Source organism: Melanostigma gelatinosum, assembly GCF_949748355.1.
Source record: "Melanostigma gelatinosum genome assembly, chromosome: 24".
NCBI lineage: Eukaryota > Metazoa > Chordata > Actinopteri > Perciformes > Zoarcidae > Melanostigma > Melanostigma gelatinosum.
In genome coordinates this window covers 1,522,118-1,542,500 of record NC_136657.1, presented here as the reverse complement: position 1 = coordinate 1,542,500, position 20,383 = coordinate 1,522,118, and the positions used below count along the sequence as shown (strand labels likewise).

Sequence of the window (20,383 nt, the reverse complement as noted above, 5' to 3'; positions counted from 1 at the left end):
GGTGGCACCGGGTCTCACCAAGGGTCTGGACCCAGCGGTGCCCCCCCCCCCCCCCCATCCTCTACCCTGATTCTGCTGACGGGGCCCAACCCACCATGAGATAATACCATTCCAGAGGGATCGCGTCTAAAGCCCCTCTTTCTAGCTGTCAGGTATATAAAGAGGAGGCAGCTGTGGAGCAGAGGACCAGCCCTCCTGAAACACTCTCACTCCTCTCCGTTCAGCAGCATTCTCTCGTTACCTCGCCTCCTCCACTTGCTGGACTCTGAGCTGAGCAGGATCACGCTAGACCACACCATCTCCAGTCACTATGGATATTGCCATCCAGCACCCTTGGTTCAGACGTGCCATGGGCTCCGTCTACCCGACCCGACTCTTTGACCAGTTCTTTGGAGAGGGCATGTTTGACTACGACTTCTTCCCCTACACCACCTCCACCATCAGCCCCTATTACAGACAGTCGCTGTTCCGCAGCTTTCTGGATTCTTCTAACTCCGGCACCTCTGAGGTAACAGAGAAGAGACCCGTGTAGACAGAGTTAGATGAACCCACATGTGTTCCTCTGCCTCCAGACAAGAGGCTAACATCAAGGTCTTTGATAGGTTTGATAGTAATGAGACTCTTTCTGATCTTTCATTGGCTTCACATTTCTTTGAACTATGTTTGATATGCTGACTTTGTTCCAGAGACTCATCTGAACCTTTTTAAATTGTACATGTGGACAATGTTCTGATACGATGGAGCCTCTCTGTGCTTGTGTCCCACAGGTGAGGTCTGACAGAGACAAGTACACAGTCTACCTGGACGTCAAGCACTTCTCTCCTGACGAGCTCATTGTGAAGGTCACTGATGACTATGTGGAGATCCAGGGCAAGCATGGAGAGAGACAGGTAGCGCCTCATCACTGGTACTGTGCACAGATTACCATAGACATGAGACAGTTTGAACACCACTCAGTGACATAGAAGGGCTTCAGGTAATGATGGGAGGCAGACAGAATACATTCTAACAGAGGAGTGTAACCAAACTAACCAGTGGACTGCACCCTGAACACAATGTCTTTGCTTGGACTGACCTGCGTTCGCCTTGCTGTCTTTCAGGACGACCACGGTTACATCGCTCGCGAGTTTCACCGCCGCTACCGCCTTCCCTCCAGCGTCGACCAATCAGCAATCAGCTGCACCCTGTCAACCGACGGCCTGCTGACTCTGACCGGACCAAAGGTCACCGGAGGGAGCGAATCTGGACGCAGCGAGCGCAGCATCCCCGTCGTCCGTGACGACAAGCCCAGCGCCGCTGCGTCCTCCTAGAGGCCAAGTGGTGGGGGTTGAGCAGCCTCAGCCCCCCCACCCTGAAGGCTCTGGGATGGACAGCTGTGTCCTCCTCCCTTCACTCTCCCCTGTTGATCCTTCTTACACTGTCATTAGTATCATTGTTCTGAGCCTAACAAAGAAAAGTCTTCATCCTGCTCATTGTTGTTGAGCCCTCTGACTCTACTCATGGTGGGGTTGATAATGTGCCAGATGTTCCATCAGTGGTGCAGCCTCTCTGAACCCTCTCCCCTGGTCTTCAGTGTACCCTGTACTGTAGTCTAGGCCTTGTTCCATGGAGTCCATACGAAGGAAATAAAGCTGTTTCATTCACAAAATAAAACTCCTGTGTGGATTGATTCTTTACTCCTCATATCAGGTTGCAACTCACTGACAGGAAACCATGCAGCAGGGTTAATAGGATGTGACTGATCACAGCTGGGTTAACTCTGCGCGTCCTGCTGCTTCACATGAGGAAACACGGAGTGGCTTTTATTGAGAAGCAGTCACAGAATGGACAATTGTAACTTTTGAGTGACAGCATGTGGATGTTTTTGTGTGTTAGATGAAGAGCTGCAGGGTTACAGACCTCTACTGTGTTCTGCTGCTGGAAACGTCTTGGTCAGGACTAGAATTATTAAAGACTTATTGACGAGTCTGTTTAAATCTCATATTTCTAACAAAGGAGCTGCTCAAAGTGTGTTTGCTGTAACCTGTACTGTAAAGTCACACATGCACCAAATTATCATTTGCTTTCAGATGAACATGCGCTTCCCGGTGGAGAAGCAAACGCACAGTCTTCTTCATTCACTCTGCTGCTCTACAGTTTCGATGAAAACAGACTCAGTGCTCTGAAAGTGGGCAAACATCCTCTTTAATGCGTCTTGTACAAACCTGGATTCACACAAAATCAAGAGAACAAATGTGACCAGCACAAGTAAAACAAATGCAACTTTGCCTTAAAGAAACAGGTTGACGAGTGATGAAGTGGACTGACACTGGATCCACATCAGACGCTGCTCCGCTTACACCCCCGACCCTGAAAACACACAAACGCTGCCTCACTTCACAGTCCAATCACTCAGGTCCTCTCTCCTCTCTCCTCAAGTTGTAAATGTTATTTAAACTGGACCAGAAATATGACAAACGTGTGTTCTGGCTGAGGCACCTGTTGGAGGGCCAGCAGGTCCTCCAGGGTCTGCTGGGCAGCCAGTCTCAGGCTGGGCTGCTCACTGGAGGTGAGCCGGCCCACACGAGCCTGGAGGTCTGGATCCAGCAGCGAGGAGCCCAGCAGGAGCAGCACCTCCTCCTCCAACAACACCGACTGCAGGAGACGCAGAGCGTGGAGACACACCTCCCAGTCTCCATCTGTCAGACAACAGAGACCAGAGGTAGTGTGCTGGGTTTTCACACCTGGCCTGCTGCAGGTGAACTAGAGCACATGGCTGCTGACCAAAGAACACATTTACTCGCAGGTCTCTGTATTTCTGGGGTTCCAGTGTAATCAGCAGATATCTCGGCCATTTATTACCAATAATATATTACAATAACAGTCGAATTAGCAACCCGAGATGACTGGAGATAAAGTTGAGACACCGTGTTTCACACGAAGCCACTTTACGAGCTCATTCTAAAGCAATAAAAAGCTAAATCACGGTCAGACGGTGGGACTGTTGACCAGCAGTACCAGTTCGTACTCTTCTTTAAAAGTATGTTTGATACTGTGTTCAAATATTCATGACGTCATAATAATCAATGAATCAAACATCTGACGCTGACAAGACCGCTATAAGCTCCACCAATCATTTCATTTTGTACAAATGTAAGAGTCTGCCTGTGAGTACCGAGAAGAACCATGTTGGTTATTATTTATGTTCATAATGATCATTGTGGGGGCGTGTCTTTGGGGGGAGGTCTGACGGGACGGACTGTCAGTGTTGAAGACTTTGAGTCTTGCTTTCTAGATTTAGTGCTGCTAGCTTCAATCATTGGAATAGAGCTTTTAGGTTGGATCACGTTCAAAATATGAAACGCTTCATCGTTTTTCAAGAAGACCAACCCTAGCTTTAGGTTGCTATAGCAACTTACAGAAGTGTAGAGTCTGAGATTGTGAATAACGTTCAGCAGGCACATACTGTTAGAATAGACAGTTAATGACTGATTGAAGCCTCATTATGCTCATTAACGTGTGTGTGTGTGTGTGTGTGTGTGTGTGTGGTGTCCTTACCGTCCAGCAGGGTCCAGATGAGGGACAGGAGTCCTGGGTTCTCACTGATGCACTTCAGTCCTTTAACACTGATGCTGACGTTATACAGAGCCATCAGCATCAACCTGCAGCAAACACAAGTACAGCACTGACACTTACTGCCCAAAATCCAGAAGCTAAACCTCGACAACCGACCACCATGTGATGTATTCAGGGGCACGTCCTCCTTCTGTTCAGAGCATCTGTCATTGCTCTGATGTTTTACGGATCAGATGCAGCTTTATGTTACATATTGGTAAAGTCTAAATGTCTTATTCGTGTCCATGTTTATTCTCAGCAGCAACGAGACGACCAGAGCTCTGTGTGATGGATTCCAGCACGGCTTCACGTACACTTTCAGTTTGGGGAAGACACCAGGCGCCATCAGCTCCAGAAGCCTCATCAGAGTGTCCAGGAGGACACCAGCCGAGCAGGACAGGAAGTCCCGGCCACAGGACACTGCTGCTACGTCTGATTGATGGGAAAGAAAGTGTTTATGTTGCATTCAGGTGTCATCAGAAGCAGACGTCGCTTCACGTGACGCAACTGAGGAAAGGACGTCTCATGTCTCTTAAAACATATTTCCTCGTTTCCTCTCTCCTCGCATGGGAGAAAGGACACAAGTGAGGGAAACAGGGATGCAATTAAGAGACTTGGGATGTACCCACAGTCTGTTTGATGTGCTCACAATGTCATGACTGCAGTTTTACACCTTAGCTGTAAACATGAGGTCTTTGGATCATCTTCAATGAACTCACTCGTAATGGTTCCAGCCAGAGCCAGCACAAACTGGTGCTCCTGGGAGTTGTGGTCCTCAGTCTGAGTTTTGGCCTCCTCATCCAGAGACCTGACAAAGCTCTCCAGAGTCTGAGCAGCTACAAGCAGGAAGGACTGCAGCTTCCCCTGCGCGCACACACACACACACACACACACACACAGCCATCAGATGTCAGACATCCACAGTGGAAGCCTGAGACACAGAGACAGACAGACGACTCACATCAGCCAGCCAGCGTGAGACCGTGTCCTCACTGGCAGAGCAGCTCCACAGCAGGCTGCAGGCTGCTGATCCCAGACCAGAGCAGAAGTCCGCCTGCTGCTGCAGCTCTGCGCCGCTCTGCCACAGCTGCTCACGCAACAGCAGCTTCTCCTACACACACACACACACACACACACACACAGCAGGGAGTCATGCTACTCCAGCACAGTGGACGAGTAAAGGCAGGAAGCACGTGTTCACAGAGTGCAGCTCACAAACATGATGCTACCTCTCTCTCTTTCTGACACTCAGTCTGCACTGCATCCAACCGGGACTGAAGGTGCTGACACTCCTGTCGCAACTGGTCCTGTTCCTGTGCACGCTGCTCCTTCACTACACACACACACACACACACACACACACACACACACACACAGTCTGTGGTTTCCAGTGAACCAGGTCAAGTGATATCTATATGCTATAAAGGAAGTTATTCCTCCTCCTGTTCACTGATTCATTGATTCAGACATGGCCTATCTTACAATCACTAGATAACACACACACACACACACACACATTCACCGTACTTAAGTATTGTGCTCAAGGTGAGTTCATTCGAAGCGTACTTGTCTGAGCTGTCCGAGCTTCATGCAGCGTTTCAATCAGGTCTCCATTCAGGACTCTGGGCAGGAAGTCCCTCAGCTGCATGACTTCTGTGGTTAACTTCTCCAGATCACTTTTCCTCACTCGGACAAAAGCGTCCTGAAGGAGAAGAGATCAATCAATCAATGCATGGATCTGAAAAGATGCATTTTAAAAAGGTCCGCCCCGACCCACCCACCAAATAAATCATGATAATAACATTGTTGTACAGTTTTCACTGATCCATACACAAGCGTGACAATAATTAAAGAAGTGTCTGGTCCAGTTTACACTGAAGTGAACAACACTTCATTCTTCATGCCTCACATTCTAATCTGAGCTTTCTATTCATAGATAGAAGAGTTCAACTCACATATTCAACTGGTTGAGTAATCCCTTTAATCGAACACACAGTTTAGGACACTGATACACTTCTGTGTGAAGCAAAAATTGAAACAAAAACTGGATTGAAGTTCTCAAATCCATCACTGGCACATAGGCCAGGGAGGCCTCCTTCATTCTTTCTTGTTCACCTGTTAGTTTAGGATCGGAGGACTGGACTGCTGCACTCTGCTAGAATGTCAGGTTATACCCAATGTTATAGCCACAGACTGCTTCCTGCTGAGTCATGCTATCCTACCTGTTTCCTTGCTTTCATCTTTCCGCCATGACTCAGAGCCAGCCTTTTCCCGGCCATCTTTCTGGTGCTGTGTTCGTTGTCTTCTTCTGCTGTTCCTGTGGATCGGAGGCATTGTCCGTCGCATGAATATACATTGTTTAGCACCTCTGTGTAGTCAAACATCCGAACACTATTTAAAGCCAACATTAAGACAGGAAGAAGTTAAAAATGTTCCTTACATGAGAGTATAACTTCAAAGGTTCCCTCCGACCTCTACGCGGAACAAGGGCGGGCCGTGTTCCCGACCGGTTTTGACCCCAAACCGTCTGAAAGACCGAAATGAAAAGCCTCGATATGTGCCTGTGCTCCCAGGATTGATCCCAGTCCCGCTGCCACAATCCAGTCCGGGTTGTGTGCCTCTCCAGGCTGAAGAGGCGCTTATCTCCTCTTCCTTTGTGTTTGAACCGTTTGGGTCTGAGGGACCGGGACTCTGGACAGAAACGTCTCACTGATGTCGGAGGGACCAGGACTCGGTGTGTCCACTGAGGAGCTGTTTATCAACCGGTTTCCCGTCCACCGCGCATGTCGGGATGGAGATCTCGGAGCTTTGGTCTCTCTGATCCAGCAGCTCTCAAACCGGTCTCATCTGACCGCGGAGGACTCGAGCTACGGATGGACCCCCTTACACTGGGCTGCTCACTATGGACAGGTAGGTCACCTCGAGACCGCTAGCTACAGGTTGGTGGAACATTTAGGTGGTCTTTTAAGGGTCTTACTCTTCGTCAAACATGAGCCCTGCTCATCTTAGTAGTTCATGTTACGGTTAGTTCATGTCACTATCGTCCACGGTAATCACGGTCATTGTTCTCACGTGAACCGGGTCGAAAGATTCATATGTTGTGAGTGAAGCCCGCCGTTTTTCTTCTCTCACTGCACGTTTTACGGTTGTGTCTGATTGTAACTGTACAATAAAGTTTTCATAGTTGAAAAAAAAATCAATAAATAACGTCACGGGCTGCAGCATTTCCATTGGTTCCAGTAGAGCCAATGGCTATTCAGGCTCAAAACACAGCTCTCGGGCTCCTACAGACTGACCTGAGATCTGGTTCACTCTCAGGGGTTCGGCAGACACACACTGCGGTCAAGTGAGCCACCGCTTTAAAAATGAATGACCGTCTATTCCTTAAGGTGCGTTCACACCGAGCGCCCCGTTCGCTGTGAACGCAGCATAACGGTACGGTGGCTTGGATAGCCCTACGGTGGCTTGGGTAGCCCAAAAAGCACGGAGAAAGCTAAAACTTATGCTGCGTTCAAAGCCATCCTCACAGCATCGTACGAAGTTGCGTACCTGATCGAAAATCATTCATTGAGTTCTGTTTTTGTGTGAAATTCATCTTTTGTTGGTTTTGTTCTTTGCACACAGTGATTTTGTGTGCAACTGGTTCATTTTGTGCACGAATAAAATATCTACCTATGTTTTGAAGAAATCATATTTCATTTTTCCAATTACGAAGGGTTCGGTGAATGCACTGATGAAACTCGCAGGGTTCAGTACCTGCAATAAGGTTCAGAACCACTGCCCTAGATGATACCACAGGCCTCCTGTTCCTGTGGTCGTCTGTGGTGGTATCAGTGGTCTCACCATAGGCCTGTGTTCTGTGTTTCCTGGCCCACAGCTGCAGTGTGTGGTGTGCCTGGTCCAGATGGGCTGTGAGGTGAACACCGTGACCAGCCGCTTCAACCAGACGCCGGCGCACACGGCCGCGTTTGGAGGACATCCTCACTGCGTGGTGTGGCTGACTCAGGCTGGAGCGGACGTCAACAGCCAGGTGATGTCATGCTGTCATCTCAATGGCGTCGCTGCACACTGGAGCATGCGACACGTGCTGAAACATTCGCGAATAGCTTCATTATTTCATAAAAGGACAACCCCAGAGTGTGACTTTGTGTCTTCAGGACGTCGTCGGTGAGGCTCCCCTCCACAAGGCGGCCCGCTCAGGCAGCTTGGAGTGTGTCCAGGTGCTGCTGCTAGCAGGAGCTAACCCACAGTGAGTACGATCAGCTGTTTGGAAGTGAACTGGTTTACTTCTAGTCGTCTACATTATTTAAAGCATTCCCACAATCCAGGATTTAAAGTGTAGAAAGAGTCCTTCCCTTCCAAAGCAGCTGATGTTGTTTGTGTCCTTTCTCCAGCTGCACAGTAAAAGCCTTCTCATGTGTAATGTGATGGAGACAGCCAATGAAAAGCTCATGTTTCTATTCACATACGGCACAGTGACGAAAAGAAGTGTATTCATGTCAGACATCTACAGTTCTGTCATAGAATTGTTTTCGATTGTTCAGAGGTCTGCTCTGATGCCTGTTCATGGGTCATGATGGTCTCTCCCTGCATTACTTCCAGGCTGTTATTTGACCCGTGTAACTTTCTGCCAGCCAGTGATGAGTGTCAGCCTGTTGGAGATGAAACACTGTGAAGTTGACCAGGAAGTAGTCAGTCTCACCCGCTCCTCTTGTGGTCCAGTCTAAGGAATGCCAGCGGGCAGACAGCAGCAGACCTGGCCCTCGCTCACGGCTTCCTCGACTGTTTCAGCTTCATCTCCAAAACCAAGAAGCACCTGCTGAACGGGACCAGGAAGAGGCTGCTGACAGCCGAGGAGCTCGGCCACATGAAGAGAGCCAGGGGAGCTGATGGTAAGACCTTCTCATGACACTTCATACTGTGAGTGATGTGTCTTTACTGTCAACTATGAGAGTAAAACAAGTACCACGTAGTAAAAGTACTGCAGTCAAATACCTACCTCAAGAGAGAAAGAGAGGCCTTATGAGAACAACGTAAAGTTACTCAACGTCTGGTCACGGTTCTGATATGAAGCTGCAGATTATCCAGGTATTAGCCCCGCCCTGCTGTATTAAGGTAGAAGGTAATTAGCAGTTCAAGTCGTAACAAGTGAAGACATGGACATGAGCAGACATGTTTCCAGGTGTGTGGGAGCAGAGTGGAGGTGAGGATCTGGAGAGCATGAACGTGGAGTCTCCACAGGAACACAACTCAGGTGGGACTGCAGCTTTTCTGATCAAACTAAGCTCACAGAAGGATTTAGTCCAATGTAACATGAGCTGCTGTCTTTGTCTGTTCAAAGCCAAAGCCGTTCCCGTCGGCCTCCGTCACACTCTGCCTCATGATGACCAGGAGGACCCGGACTCACCCAAAAGCCTCTCCGCGTCCTCCCCTCCAGCCAATGGGCAGGCTGCAGCAGCACCTGCTCGCCGCTCTTCTGCTGACTTGTGTGGTTCCCTGCATCTGACCGGCAGTCCCAGCAGCTGCGTGTCCCACCGCCCGGCCTGGAGGGGGCCGAGCGGAGCCGACTGCAGGGACTTCCTGCATTACGGACACTACCACGGCTTCGGAGACACGGCGGAGGAGCTGAGCGACTGCGGCAGCAGCATCCATGAGCACAGACACAAGCAGGCTGTGGCAGGAAGCGTCCACATATACCAGGACTCATGAAGACAGAGGACGGCTCTCTGATGTGCTTTAAGGACCAAGAATCTGCTTCCAAACCCAGAGCCCCTGCTACAGACATCCAGGACACGGTCACCCCAATGAAAGAATGCTCGCTCAATGCCAGACTGTTTCAACTGGACAGTAGAAACACAAATGTAAAGCACAGTAGTAGTTTAGGAGCAGTTAGAATGACTGCAGTACATACAGTAGCAGTATCTCAGTCTGCACCATTGGCCCCGCGTTAGTGTCTCATGGTCCTGTCCTCATGGTGGGGTTAGTGTCTCATGGTCCTGTCCTCATAGTGGGGTTAGTGTCTCATGGTCCTGTCCTCATGGTGGGGTTAGTGTCTCATGGTCCTGTCCTCATGGTGGGGTTAGTGTCTCATGGTCCTGTCCTCATGGTGGGGTTAGTGTCTCATGGTCCTGTCCTCATGGTGGGGTTAGTGTCTCATGGTCCTGTCCTCATAGTGGGGTTAGTGTCTCATGGTCCTGTCCTCATAGTGGGGTTAGTGTCTCATGGTCCTGTCCTCATGGTGGGGTTAGAGTCTCATGGTCCTGTCCTCATAGTGGGGTTAGTGTCTCATGGTCCTGTCCTCATAGTGGGGTTAGTGTCTCATGGTCCTGTCCTCATAGTGGGGTTAGTGTCTCATGGTCCTGTCCTCATAGTGGGGTTAGTGTCTCATGGTCCTGTCCTCATAGTGGGGTTAGTGTCTCATGGTCCTGTCCTCATAGTGGGGTTAGAGTCTCATGGTCCTGTCCTCATAGTGGGGTTGCCAGGTCATCACTGAAGTCAACCCAGGTGTCTCGAGGGTGAAATGGCGACGACCTTGCAAACATTAAATCCAACATTTTTAAATTTTGATAGATGTGGGCAGTTTCACCTGCTCTTCGTGTTTGTGCTAAGCTAGGATGAACACGACCCAGAGCGAGTGTGTGTGTGTGTGTGTGTGCTGGAAGTGATACTAATATTTCGCCGAGTGGTCCTGGAGGCTGGTGTGGGTGCTCTCTGCTCCTCTGAGCGTGGATGTGGTGGAACGGGGTCTGTCCCTGCTGTTTGCACTATGAAGGAGTGTGTTGACGTACACTCCTTGATCTACCAAAGGCAGCATGTTCATGGTGAAATGATTCTTATTGTTTTATAGCAGACGAATGTCTTGATTGGAACATTTAGACAGCGTGCTTTTTGTCTTTTATACTGCTGCTCTCATATTAAAACATGTTTGACGCTTTCATAAAAATGACTCTTTGATCTTTTCATGTTTATCAGTTATTTTCCATTGAAAAACACTTTCGATTTTATCGATCCATAATTTATTCACATACCTCGAGTAAGTCAACTTCTCTGAAGTCAGTTTGTGGAGCTGACTCAGCGTGTCCATGCCAACTACTCATTGGAATTAAAAAATTGGGAATGTTTTAATCACACACAGCAGTTTATTTGCGAGGACATTATACAAAACAAAATAACTTGGAAGATGAAGTGTTATTCCATTTCCAATACTTATGGTTGGAAAGAAAGACAACCGTGATAGATTATTCAGCTCATGAAGACATGTTGGACGAGCAGCTGTGTCTCCACTGAGGGACACGTGTTGGACACAGAGGATACTAAACCCTGTCCACGGTCTCCATCAAGACCAAGAAAATAACTAAAACATTACAAAATACTTCACTTGACATGTGAAAGATGATGAAGATCATGAAACATATGACAGCATATTTGATAAAAACATCAGCTCCCCAGGTCCAGCTGCATGGTCTTCTGCAGACTGGCTATGCTCGCATCCAGAGCGGCCAGGCCGTCTCTGAAAGCGACCTCGTCTCTGGTGTCAAAGCTGGACCCCGACCTGGTGCTCCAATCAGAAGACAGCGACTCCACGTCACAGCGGGACAGACGGCTGCGCTCCTCCACACAGGGCTGGACTCCATCTGAACCATGGGACGGGTCCTTGTCCCCTCTCTGAGGTCCAACAGCAGGATGTGATGATGTGTCTCTCAGTGTCTTTACTTCTGTCTCTGCAGACACACACACAGGCTGACCCAGAGACATCAGGAACTGGCTGATGCGGTCTGTGGGGGGCTCTGCTGGATCTGGTCTGTGCTGGTGTTGGTTACAATGTTGTTCACACTGAAGAATCCTGAAGCAGACAGAGAGGAGAAGTCAAGGTGACTCTCAATGATGTGCTACATTCACAACGATCATTATGTACTTACTGTTGCTGCTCTACTCAAAGATTCAGCAGAGACACAGACGGACAGAGACACAGACGGACAGAGACACGAAGACACAGACGGACAGAGACACAGACGGACAGAGACACGAAGACACAGACGGACAGAGACACAGACGGACAGAGACACGAAGACACAGACGGACAGAGACACAGACGGACAGAGACACGAAGACACAGACGGACAGAGACACAGACGTACAGAGACACAGACGGACAGAGACACAGATGTACAAAGACACAGATGTACAGAGACACATACGTACAGAGACACATGTACAGAGACACATACGTACAGAGACACAGACGTACAGAGACACGAAGACACATACGTACAGAGACACAGACGGACAGAGACACAGACGGACAGAGACACAGACTGACACAGACGGACAGAGACACAGACGGACAGAGACACAGACGGACAGAGACACAGACGGACAGAGACACGAAGACACAGACGTACAGAGACACAGAGACACGAAGACACAGACGTACAGAGACACGAAGACACAGACGGACAGAGACACAGACGTACAGAGACACAGAGACATGAAGACACAGCCGTACAGAGACACGAAGACACAGCCGTACAGAGACACAGACGGACAGAGACACAGACACAGACGGACAGAGACACAGACGGACAGAGACACAGACGGACAGAGACACAGACACACACAGACGTACAGAGACACAGACACACACAGACGGACAGAGACACAGACAGACAGAGACACAGACAGACAGAGACACAGAGACAAACACACACACACCTACCTGTTCAGGTTTCCTATGTCTTCCAGTCTTTGCTGGGCGAGTGAAGCCATCTCACTCTTCTCTCGCTCACTGTCCAGCAACCTGCTTCTGGTGGCCTCCAAGTCTACACACACACACACCATCTGTCTTCACCAACATATCTACATTATAAACAGTATAGAATGATACACACATGTGATTGGTCTACAGCTGGCTCAGAGCCGGACTGATCTCTGGGAGTGAGACTGAATGATGTGTCTACACAGTAGATGTGAACCTGTTTGGAGGAGAGCATTCTCTGCCTCTCTGTCTGTCAGCCGGCTCTGTGTGTCCTCTAGGGCGTTCCGTAGTCCTGCGAGGTCCTCCTGGAGGTCCTGCAGCCGTGACTGAGCAGTGCCGAGCTCCTCCTGCAGAGTCCACACTGTGGAGACACACAGGACTCAATCTACCGGTCGTCCCGTCCCTTTAGTCCTGACGGAGGACTTCAGTGTGAACAACAGAACTGTACCTTCTGGGTTACAGAGCATCTCCAGGTTCTGATGAGACTCTGCTGTCCCCCTCTGCTTCAACTGCTGGTTCAGTGTCCTCACACGCCTGGGACACACACACACACACAATATAAATATATGTGTATGTACAGTCAGGGCCATAAGTATTTGGACTGTGACACAATTCTTCTAATTTTGCCTCTTTACACGACTCCGATGGATTTGAAACCAATCAGTCAACATGTGGTTGAAGTTTCGACTTTCAGCTTCAATTCAATGGATAAAACTAAAATATCACATTAAGCGTTTAGGAATTACAGCCACTTCTACACAGTCATCCACATTTTCAGAGGCTCAAAGTAATTGGACAAACTAACATAATTGTGAATATAATCATATAATGTATACTGTAACTTCACTATGTTGATGATTCTATCACACTTCTGATCCCTCTTAAAGGGTTTGTGGGAGTTTTTCTAAACGGAATGGGGTCTCAGGACAGGGGGGTCGTCTGCTGTACGGATTGTGAAGCCCCTTGATTTGTGATATTGGGCTATGGAAATACAATGGACTTGAGTTTATTTTCATTGTAGCCCACTGGTGTGGATGCACACAGACATCAGCTGGTGAGGGTCTCTGTTCCGGTACCTGCGGAGCCGAGTGTTCTGCATGTGAAGGGATGGTTGTTGTGGTTCAGTCCGGATGTTTGAACCACCAGCATCCATCAGTGGTGAAGACACCGTCTGCTCCAGATGACTGAGCAGCCTCTCTGCTACACTGCCTGCACACACACACACACACACACACACACACTTCAAAACCGCATGAAAACAAGAAGCAGATGTTTCCATTCTGTCTGCATTGTCAATCACTTGACACTTTGTCTATAGCTGTCCACCCCAGGGTCAAAGTTCACTACTGCCATGGTAACATGAGAGAATGTACTACTCTGTAAAGTCCGTATAGAATGTGTGATATCCTGAAGAGGATACCTGATAAATGACTGTGTCCATATATTGTGGAGTGACAGACAGACAGGTTACCTTGTCCAGCGATCAGAGCCTTGAGTTCTCCAAGCAGGTACTGAACTGTCTCCACTTTCCTGTCTGTGTCTGCACTGCGGTCCTGAGGGACTTTATCAACCTGTCCAAGCTCTAGCTGCATGTTGGACATCTTCATGGTCCACGTCGCTCTGACAGCTGAGCTTTGGACATCGATGTTTCTCACAGGAACAAACTCCTCCTCTTCCCTATCACACTCTGCCTCACAGTATAAGATTGAGATGGAGGTCTGGGGTGGATGGGTGGAGGTCTGTTTCTCAGGTGGATGGATGGAGGTCTGTTTCTCAGGTGGATAGGTGGAGGTCTGGGGTGGATGGGTGGAGGTCTGTTTCTCAGGTGGATAGGTGGAGGTCTGTTTCTCAGGTGGATGGATGGAGGTCTGTTTCTCAGGTGGATAGGTGGAGGTCTGGGGTGGATGGGTGGAGGTCTGTTTCTCAGGTGGATAGGTGGAGGTCTGTTTCTCAGGTGGATAGGTGGAGGTCTGTTTCTCAGGTGGATAGGTGGAGGTCTGTTTCTCAGGTGGATGGGTGGAGGTCTGTTTCTCAGGTGGATAGGTGGAGGTCTGTTTCTCAGGAGGATAGGTGGAGGTCTGTTTCTCAGGTGGATGGGTGGAGGTCTGTTTCTCAGGTGGATAGGTGGAGGTCTGTTTCTCAGGAGGATAGGTGGAGGTCTGTTTCTCAGGAGGATGGGTGGAGGTCTGTTTCTCAGGTGGATGGGTGGAGGTCTGTTTCTCAGGTGGATAGGTGGAGGTCTGTTTCTCAGGTGGATAGGTGGAGGTCTGTTTCTCAGGTGGATGGGTGGAGGTCTGTTTCTCAGGTGGATGGGTGGAGGTCTGTTTCTCAGGTGGATGGGTGGAGGTCTGTTTCTCAGGTGGATGGGTGGAGGTCTGTTTCTCAGGAGGATGGATGGAGGTCTGTTTCTCAGGTGGATGGGTGGAGGTCTGTTTCTCAGGTGGATGGGTGGAGGTCTGTTTCTCAGGAGGATGGATGGAGGTCTGTTTCTCAGGTGGATGGGTGGAGGTCTGTTTCTCAGGTGGATAGGTGGAGGTCTGTTTCTCAGGTGGATAGGTGGAGGTCTGTTTCTCAGGTGGATAGGTGGAGGTCTGTTTCTCAGGTGGATAGGTGGAGGTCTGTTTCTCAGGTGGATGGGTGGAGGTCTGTTTCTCAGGTGGATGGGTGGAGGTCTGTTTCTCAGGTGGATAGGTGGAGGTCTGTTTCTCAGGTGGATGGGTGGAGGTCTGTTTCTCAGGTGGATAGGTGGAGGTCTGTTTCTCAGGAGGATAGGTGGAGGTCTGTTTCTCAGGAGGATGGGTGGAGGTCTGTTTCTCAGGTGGATGGGTGGAGGTCTGTTTCTCAGGTGGATAGGTGGAGGTCTGTTTCTCAGGTGGATGGGTGGAGGTCTGTTTCTCAGGTGGATGGGTGGAGGTCTGTTTCTCAGGTGGATAGGTGGAGGTCTGTTTCTCAGGTGGATGGGTGGAGGTCTGTTTCTCAGGAGGATGGGTGGAGGTCTGTTTCTCAGGTGGATAGGTGGAGGTCTGTTTCTCAGGTGGATAGGTGGAGGTCTGTTTCTCAGGTGGATGGGTGGAGGTCTGTTTCTCAGGTGGATAGGTGGAGGTCTGTTTCTCAGGAGGATAGGTGGAGGTCTGTTTCTCAGGTGGATAGGTGGAGGTCTGTTTCTCAGGTGGATAGGTGGAGGTCTGTTTCTCAGGAGGATGGGTGGAGGTCTGTTTCTCAGGTGGATGGGTGGAGGTCTGTTTCTCAGGTGGATGGGTGGAGGTCTGTTTCTCAGGTGGATGGGTGGAGGTCTGTTTCTCAGGTGGATGGGTGGAGGTCTGTTTCTCAGGTGGATGGATGGAGGTCTGTTTCTCAGGTGGATGGATGGAGGTCTGTTTCTCAGGAGGATGGGTGGAGGTCTGTTTCTCAGGTGGATGGGTGGAGGTCTGTTTCTCAGGTGGATGGGTGGAGGTCTGTTTCTCAGGTGGATGGGTGGAGGTCTGTTTCTCAGGTGGATGGGTGGAGGTCTGTTTCTCAGGTGGATGGGTGGAGGTCTGTTTCTCAGGTGGATAGGTGGAGGTCTGTTTCTCAGGTGGATAGGTGGAGGTCTGTTTCTCAGGAGGATAGGTGGAGGTCTGTTTCTCAGGTGGATAGGTGGAGGTCTGTTTCTCAGGTGGATAGGTGGAGGTCTGTTTCTCAGGAGGATGGGTGGAGGTCTGTTTCTCAGGAGGATGGGTGGAGGTCTTCATAGCAGGACGGCGAGTTGTGCAACCTGGTCCAGGCTGCCGCCCCCTCTGGTCTGGAGGATGAAGGGAACAGCTTTCAACAGAATGTGGAAAAGAGGACTGAGACATTTGAGCTGTAACTTCCTGGAAGATGAGACAGCGTCTGCTCCCCAGAGTCATATTAATACTCACATTCCTCGAGGCACAGAGGAGGTGCTACTAAACTAGAACTCATTTGAAAGCCTGGTTCTTAGTCTTTCACACCCAACCTGGAAAACAACACAGCCAGTTCTGTTTGTTGTAGTGTCCCGGGCCCCAGGTCAGAGTTCTTATCTGGTCTTTAAAACAGATAAAGTCAGTATTGTAGGTGACTTCATTATTCATGTGGGTGTCCAGAATGACAGCTTTAGTACTTGTCAAAAGTTTCTACACGAGCTACATTTAAAAAAGCGATTCCCTCTGTATTTAATTCAATATCATGTCTCAATATAAAGAATATGCTTACTTCAGTCTGTCCCTAAAAAGCAACAAACACAACTCTATTTAATGTGGAGGATGAGTTCAGGAGTGTCACAGCCAGAGGAGAGAAGCTGTCCTGAAGTGTGCTGGTTCATCAGCTGATACTGCTGCATCTCTTACAGAGAACTAAATATTTGTTGTATTCGTTTGTTGTGGAGACACAGTCCCTGCTGTTAAAAAGGACTTCACTGCTGCAACAGTTTAGCAGCAAAACGATATGATAATAACATCAACACACCTGTCTTTGTGTTCCTGATGGTTTTCTTCCAGAGTGAGCTACATGGTGTCGATTTAGCTGCTCCACCCTTCACTGCTGTGGGAAGGCTTGGCAGGGCTTACACACACACACACACACACACACACACACACACACACACACACACGCACACGCACACACGTCTGTATGACATTTTGATAGGAAAGGACTTTGTGTTAGGGTTAAATGTTGATGTATTGTTAATGAATCATTAATTGTCCAACAAACATGCTGAACCATATCAAATAAAACACACATCAGATATAATGCAGAGAAAAGTGGCACATCTTCAGGAGAATAGATGATGAAAATGAATGTTGATTACTTTACTCCGAATCTTTTTTGTTTGGTTTTTATTGAGTGTTCTGTGTATTTTATATATATATTCCAACACGAGGAATTGGATTTCAGTTTGAATTGCTCATCCCCAAATACGGTGGTCCTCACACTTCAACACACACACACACTCAAAAATAGACATAGCTATCATCCTGAAACCACCTATTTTTTCTAGGTGTGCAACATGAGCTTTTCATTTGCTAATCCTGAAAAAATCTGATGTTCCTATTGGTGAAAAGTCTTTAGAACCTGATCACAGTACCAAAAGGCATGTATGATTCCATGTGTTTAGGAAAGTCATCTGACCTGCCTTTTCTGCCTGAAGGATGTCAGTGAGCAAGGCAGCACACCGGTCCAGACCTTTATGGAGAGAAGAGACCTGAGGGGACACAACACTTACATCACGTGGAGTCTACATGACAAGACAGGACGCCACGAGGAGCCTCTCAACACATCCCTGGTGTTGTGGTGGAACCAGCAGACATCTGGGCCGATACTTCCTGTTCTGTGAGCTTCCTGTTCTGTTGCAGTTGCTTCCAGAATGTGTTTATAGAGATAAACATGACGCTGATGACTTTCAGTGTACACATCCATCACAGTTTACACAGACACTGTGACCTACAGCACCGATCAGTCACTGAGGACTCGCGGCGTCTCAGGTGTGCTAGCTTTCAGTTTGACCTCCTGTGACCTCTTTGTTCCTTGCTGAGCTCGGCATTAAAGCATTTCACTACCCGCTGTACTGAGTAGGACAAATAAACCTGATGAGATTTGTGTTTAGAACAGACATATTGTATTTTGTTTGTGTTTATCTTATTCATGTACTTCATTATGTATTTCATAATCACAATTGTGCTTCAGCAACCCATGTCAAACGTCAGGTGTGTGTGTGTGTGTGTGTTTTGAGTGAATGGAAGTCATGGAAGTGTGCAGCTATATTATGGAATATAATACATGTTGTATTGGGGCGGACCTCTTCAGATGACGTCATACAGATGACATCATCTCCCATCTGGAGTTGAAATGTCAGCAATGTCATCTTTGGTTCTTCATCATGACTCATCATTAATTGCAGTTTAACATTACCTGCTCTTCAGAGTCTGTGGATGTGGAGTACAGAGAGTAGGCTGGTCCGGGGCAGGCTGCTGGTCCTGGATCTGAAGTCCCTCTATCACCACAGGTAGAGGAGCCCAGTGTGAGAATGGGGCGGTGCAGTGTATACAGTCGTAAGGAGAGTAAAGGCCAGTGGACTCACCGTCTCCTGGACCGCTGTCCTTTGACTCCTCCTGTCAGCCTCCCTGATGTCACCACCTGCAGGTCACAGGCAGCATGTCAACACTCCATTATTGAAATGTTAATAACATAAACTGCAGCATGTTTCATAGCTGAAGCACTAAACTACAGCCCTGCTCTTTACTAAGCAGCACCATCAATAAAGCTAGAGCTCGCAGTAAAACTGGGACTCCATTGAAGCGACGTCACGGTGACGTAACCCATGTCTCCCAGGTATCCCATGTAGATGTATCCACGCAGACAGCAACAGTCACAGTCAAGCTAACGTTACAGAGCCAGAGCCGTGGACACACATCTCGTTCGCTTTAGGTTGTGGGTGATTGACTTGAGGCGGTCTTACTTCGAGATTTCGGTCTTACCCAGAGACTGGGGCCCGGAGGGACCGTGGTCTTACTTAGAGACTGGGACCCGGAGACCACGGTCTTACCTTGCTTTTCCCGGTTCCTTTCATGCTGAACTACCGCAGCTTTTGCTCTGTGCTGTCAAACCGATTTCTACATCCGATATGTTGACGACGATTTCCTTCACGTGCGGCTACGTTTAATTTCTGCAGCTTCCGCTGGTTTGAAACGGACAACAGGAAGCTGACCAATCAAAATGACGATGAAAGTGATGGGCGGGACTTCATGACCCGGAAAAATACAATGTAATGTTATGAGCACTCACTGTTGTTATGGAGACGACAGAGGCGGGAAAACAACCAGCATACTCGTTCATTAAGTAGCCAAGAGTAAAATAGTCCATTCTAAATTGAAGTCCTGGTTAAAGAGTCTGTGTAGCATACAAAGGAACAGCTCTATGCTGCGCTGCATTCAAACACAGAACTGTACTTGGAAGGATATGAACAGCTCTATCAGACATGTGTGGAGTAAAAATATAAAGTCGAAACGTTATATAATGTGAATACTCAAGTAAAGTAGGCCTACAAGTACACCTTGTATTTGTACTCAAGTATATAGTAGGAGTAGAGTAAAGGAGTACTTCGTTCCACTCACGAGCTTCCTGTCCCTACAGCAAAGGCTCATGGGTATTGTAGTATTCCTGTCAGCAGCAAAACGGGGCTTCTCAGAAACAGAGTTGAAAGACCTCAATGTGTTTCATGAGTGACTGTGAAATGTAAGTGTGTACTCAAACATCACACACATATCGACTACAACAGCGCTGTCCATTTACCACTGGTCTTATTTGCTGTTTGTTCTTGGAAACTTTGCAGGAAAAGTGCTCTACAAATAAAGTGTAGCTATGATTAACAGGACTAAATGCCACAGTGAAACTACTTGTGAAGTTTGATTCTTCTAAAGAGGAAAACAGTGGTGGTTCTGCAGTGAACAGAGACTTTACAGGACCCGAGTTCTCCCTCACATCCAAACGTCTTCTGGCCTAGAGACGCTGTGAAGACATCAACAGAGGACACGCCAGCATGTCCTCCAACAGTAGCACCTCTCTAAAATATCTACATGTTGCTATGCATGTTGGCCTGTATGGATGGAATAAGATTACAGATGTCAGCCCTTCATATGAAAAAGCAGCTATGCTAATATGCTACACTGAGGCTGTAGCCACAGCAATGCTGTGCAGATACGTTCACCACGCAAGTCTGACATGAGAGCATGTTCACATTTGCAGGACAAGTGTACGTGTTCTGTCAGCTTTGAAGAACAGTTCATGGCTTGTACCAGATGTGTCTCCATTGTTCTTGTATCAGGATATAGACCATGTATCTGCACAAACCTAAAACATGCTTCATTGTAATAAAAGCTATGTTCCATTCAAATAATAAGGTCACCATAACTACCATAACAGTAACTTTCTGTAGGTGTCCAGACACAGTGAGAGGACATGATCAAAGTATGTTCCTGGTCACCAACCACCAACAAGCTGCTCCTCATGAAGGTCTATCATACCTAAACAAATGTTCAC

General features: G+C 48.3%; 4 protein-coding genes across 7 annotated transcripts; 2 read left to right on the top strand and 2 right to left on the bottom strand.

The window, feature by feature from the left end:
- Window positions 1–310: 310 nt before the first annotated feature.
- On the top strand, window positions 311–1,310 carry cryaa (crystallin, alpha A; the record flags this gene model as incomplete). Its single annotated transcript, XM_079296280.1, has 3 exons — window positions 311–508; window positions 768–890; window positions 1,101–1,310. The coding sequence occupies 3 exons, from the start codon at window positions 311–313 to the stop codon at window positions 1,308–1,310; spliced, it is 531 nt and encodes a 176-aa protein (XP_079152406.1).
- Window positions 1,311–2,194: 884 nt separating this feature from the next.
- Window positions 2,195–6,161, bottom strand: hsf2bp (heat shock transcription factor 2 binding protein). Its single transcript, XM_079296580.1, has 10 exons — window positions 6,035–6,161; window positions 5,817–5,911; window positions 5,161–5,296; window positions 4,824–4,927; window positions 4,556–4,705; window positions 4,314–4,458; window positions 3,909–4,026; window positions 3,538–3,641; window positions 2,479–2,678; window positions 2,195–2,349 (listed from the first exon to the last, which is right to left on the bottom strand). The coding sequence occupies exons 2-10, from the start codon at window positions 5,871–5,873 to the stop codon at window positions 2,320–2,322; spliced, it is 1,044 nt and encodes a 347-aa protein (XP_079152706.1). The 5' UTR covers window positions 5,874–5,911; window positions 6,035–6,161; the 3' UTR covers window positions 2,195–2,319.
- Window positions 6,162–6,306: 145 nt separating this feature from the next.
- LOC306797294 (ankyrin repeat domain-containing protein 10-like) lies at window positions 6,307–9,685 on the top strand (the record flags this gene model as incomplete). 4 transcript variants are annotated; one of them, XM_079296576.1, is made up of 6 exons in its annotated part: window positions 6,307–6,504; window positions 7,472–7,624; window positions 7,752–7,843; window positions 8,317–8,486; window positions 8,777–8,848; window positions 8,936–9,685. In XM_079296576.1, 6 exons carry the CDS (start codon window positions 6,307–6,309, stop codon window positions 9,301–9,303), a joined length of 1,053 nt encoding a protein of 350 aa, XP_079152702.1. In that variant the 3' UTR covers window positions 9,304–9,685. The 4 variants fall into 4 exon arrangements, with proteins under 4 accessions (XP_079152702.1, XP_079152703.1, XP_079152701.1 ...); XM_079296577.1 differs by lacking the exon at window positions 8,777–8,848; XM_079296575.1 differs by having other exon boundaries at window positions 8,777–9,685.
- Window positions 9,686–10,726: 1,041 nt separating this feature from the next.
- On the bottom strand, window positions 10,727–19,008 carry ccdc14 (coiled-coil domain containing 14). The gene is made up of 12 exons (XM_079296812.1): window positions 18,891–19,008; window positions 18,426–18,481; window positions 18,257–18,338; window positions 17,477–17,549; window positions 16,814–16,909; window positions 16,018–16,130; window positions 13,821–14,244; window positions 13,426–13,558; window positions 12,798–12,883; window positions 12,567–12,710; window positions 12,311–12,413; window positions 10,727–11,437 (listed from the first exon to the last, which is right to left on the bottom strand). Exons 1-12 carry the CDS (start codon window positions 18,912–18,914, stop codon window positions 11,032–11,034), a joined length of 1,740 nt encoding a protein of 579 aa, XP_079152938.1. The 5' UTR covers window positions 18,915–19,008; the 3' UTR covers window positions 10,727–11,031.
- Between the last annotated feature and the right edge of the window lie 1,375 nt (window positions 19,009–20,383).

What these genes read in the sequence shown, in the direction of transcription:
- hsf2bp (XM_079296580.1), bottom strand. Translation starts at nt 5,873, where the DNA reads ATGGCCGGGAAAAGGCTGGCTCTGAGTCATGGCGGAAAGATGAAAGCA. An exon ending in AGTGTCAGAAAGAGAGAGAG is followed by an intron (nt 4,706 to 4,823) that starts GTAGCATCATGT and finishes GTGTGTGTGTAG; the next exon opens with GAGAAGCTGCTGTTGCGTGA. An exon ending in ACCTGCTGGCCCTCCAACAG is followed by an intron (nt 2,350 to 2,478) that starts GTGCCTCAGCCA and finishes GTGTGTTTTCAG; the next exon opens with GGTCGGGGGTGTAAGCGGAG.
- ccdc14 (XM_079296812.1), bottom strand. Translation starts at nt 18,914, where the DNA reads ATGAAAGGAACCGGGAAAAGCAAG. An exon ending in ATCCTCCTGAGAAACAGACC is followed by an intron (nt 14,245 to 16,017) that starts TCCACCTATCCA and finishes CATCCACCCCAG; the next exon opens with ACCTCCACCTATCCACCTGA. An exon ending in GACATAGGAAACCTGAACAG is followed by an intron (nt 11,438 to 12,310) that starts GTAGGTGTGTGT and finishes TGTCTGCTTCAG; the next exon opens with GATTCTTCAGTGTGAACAAC.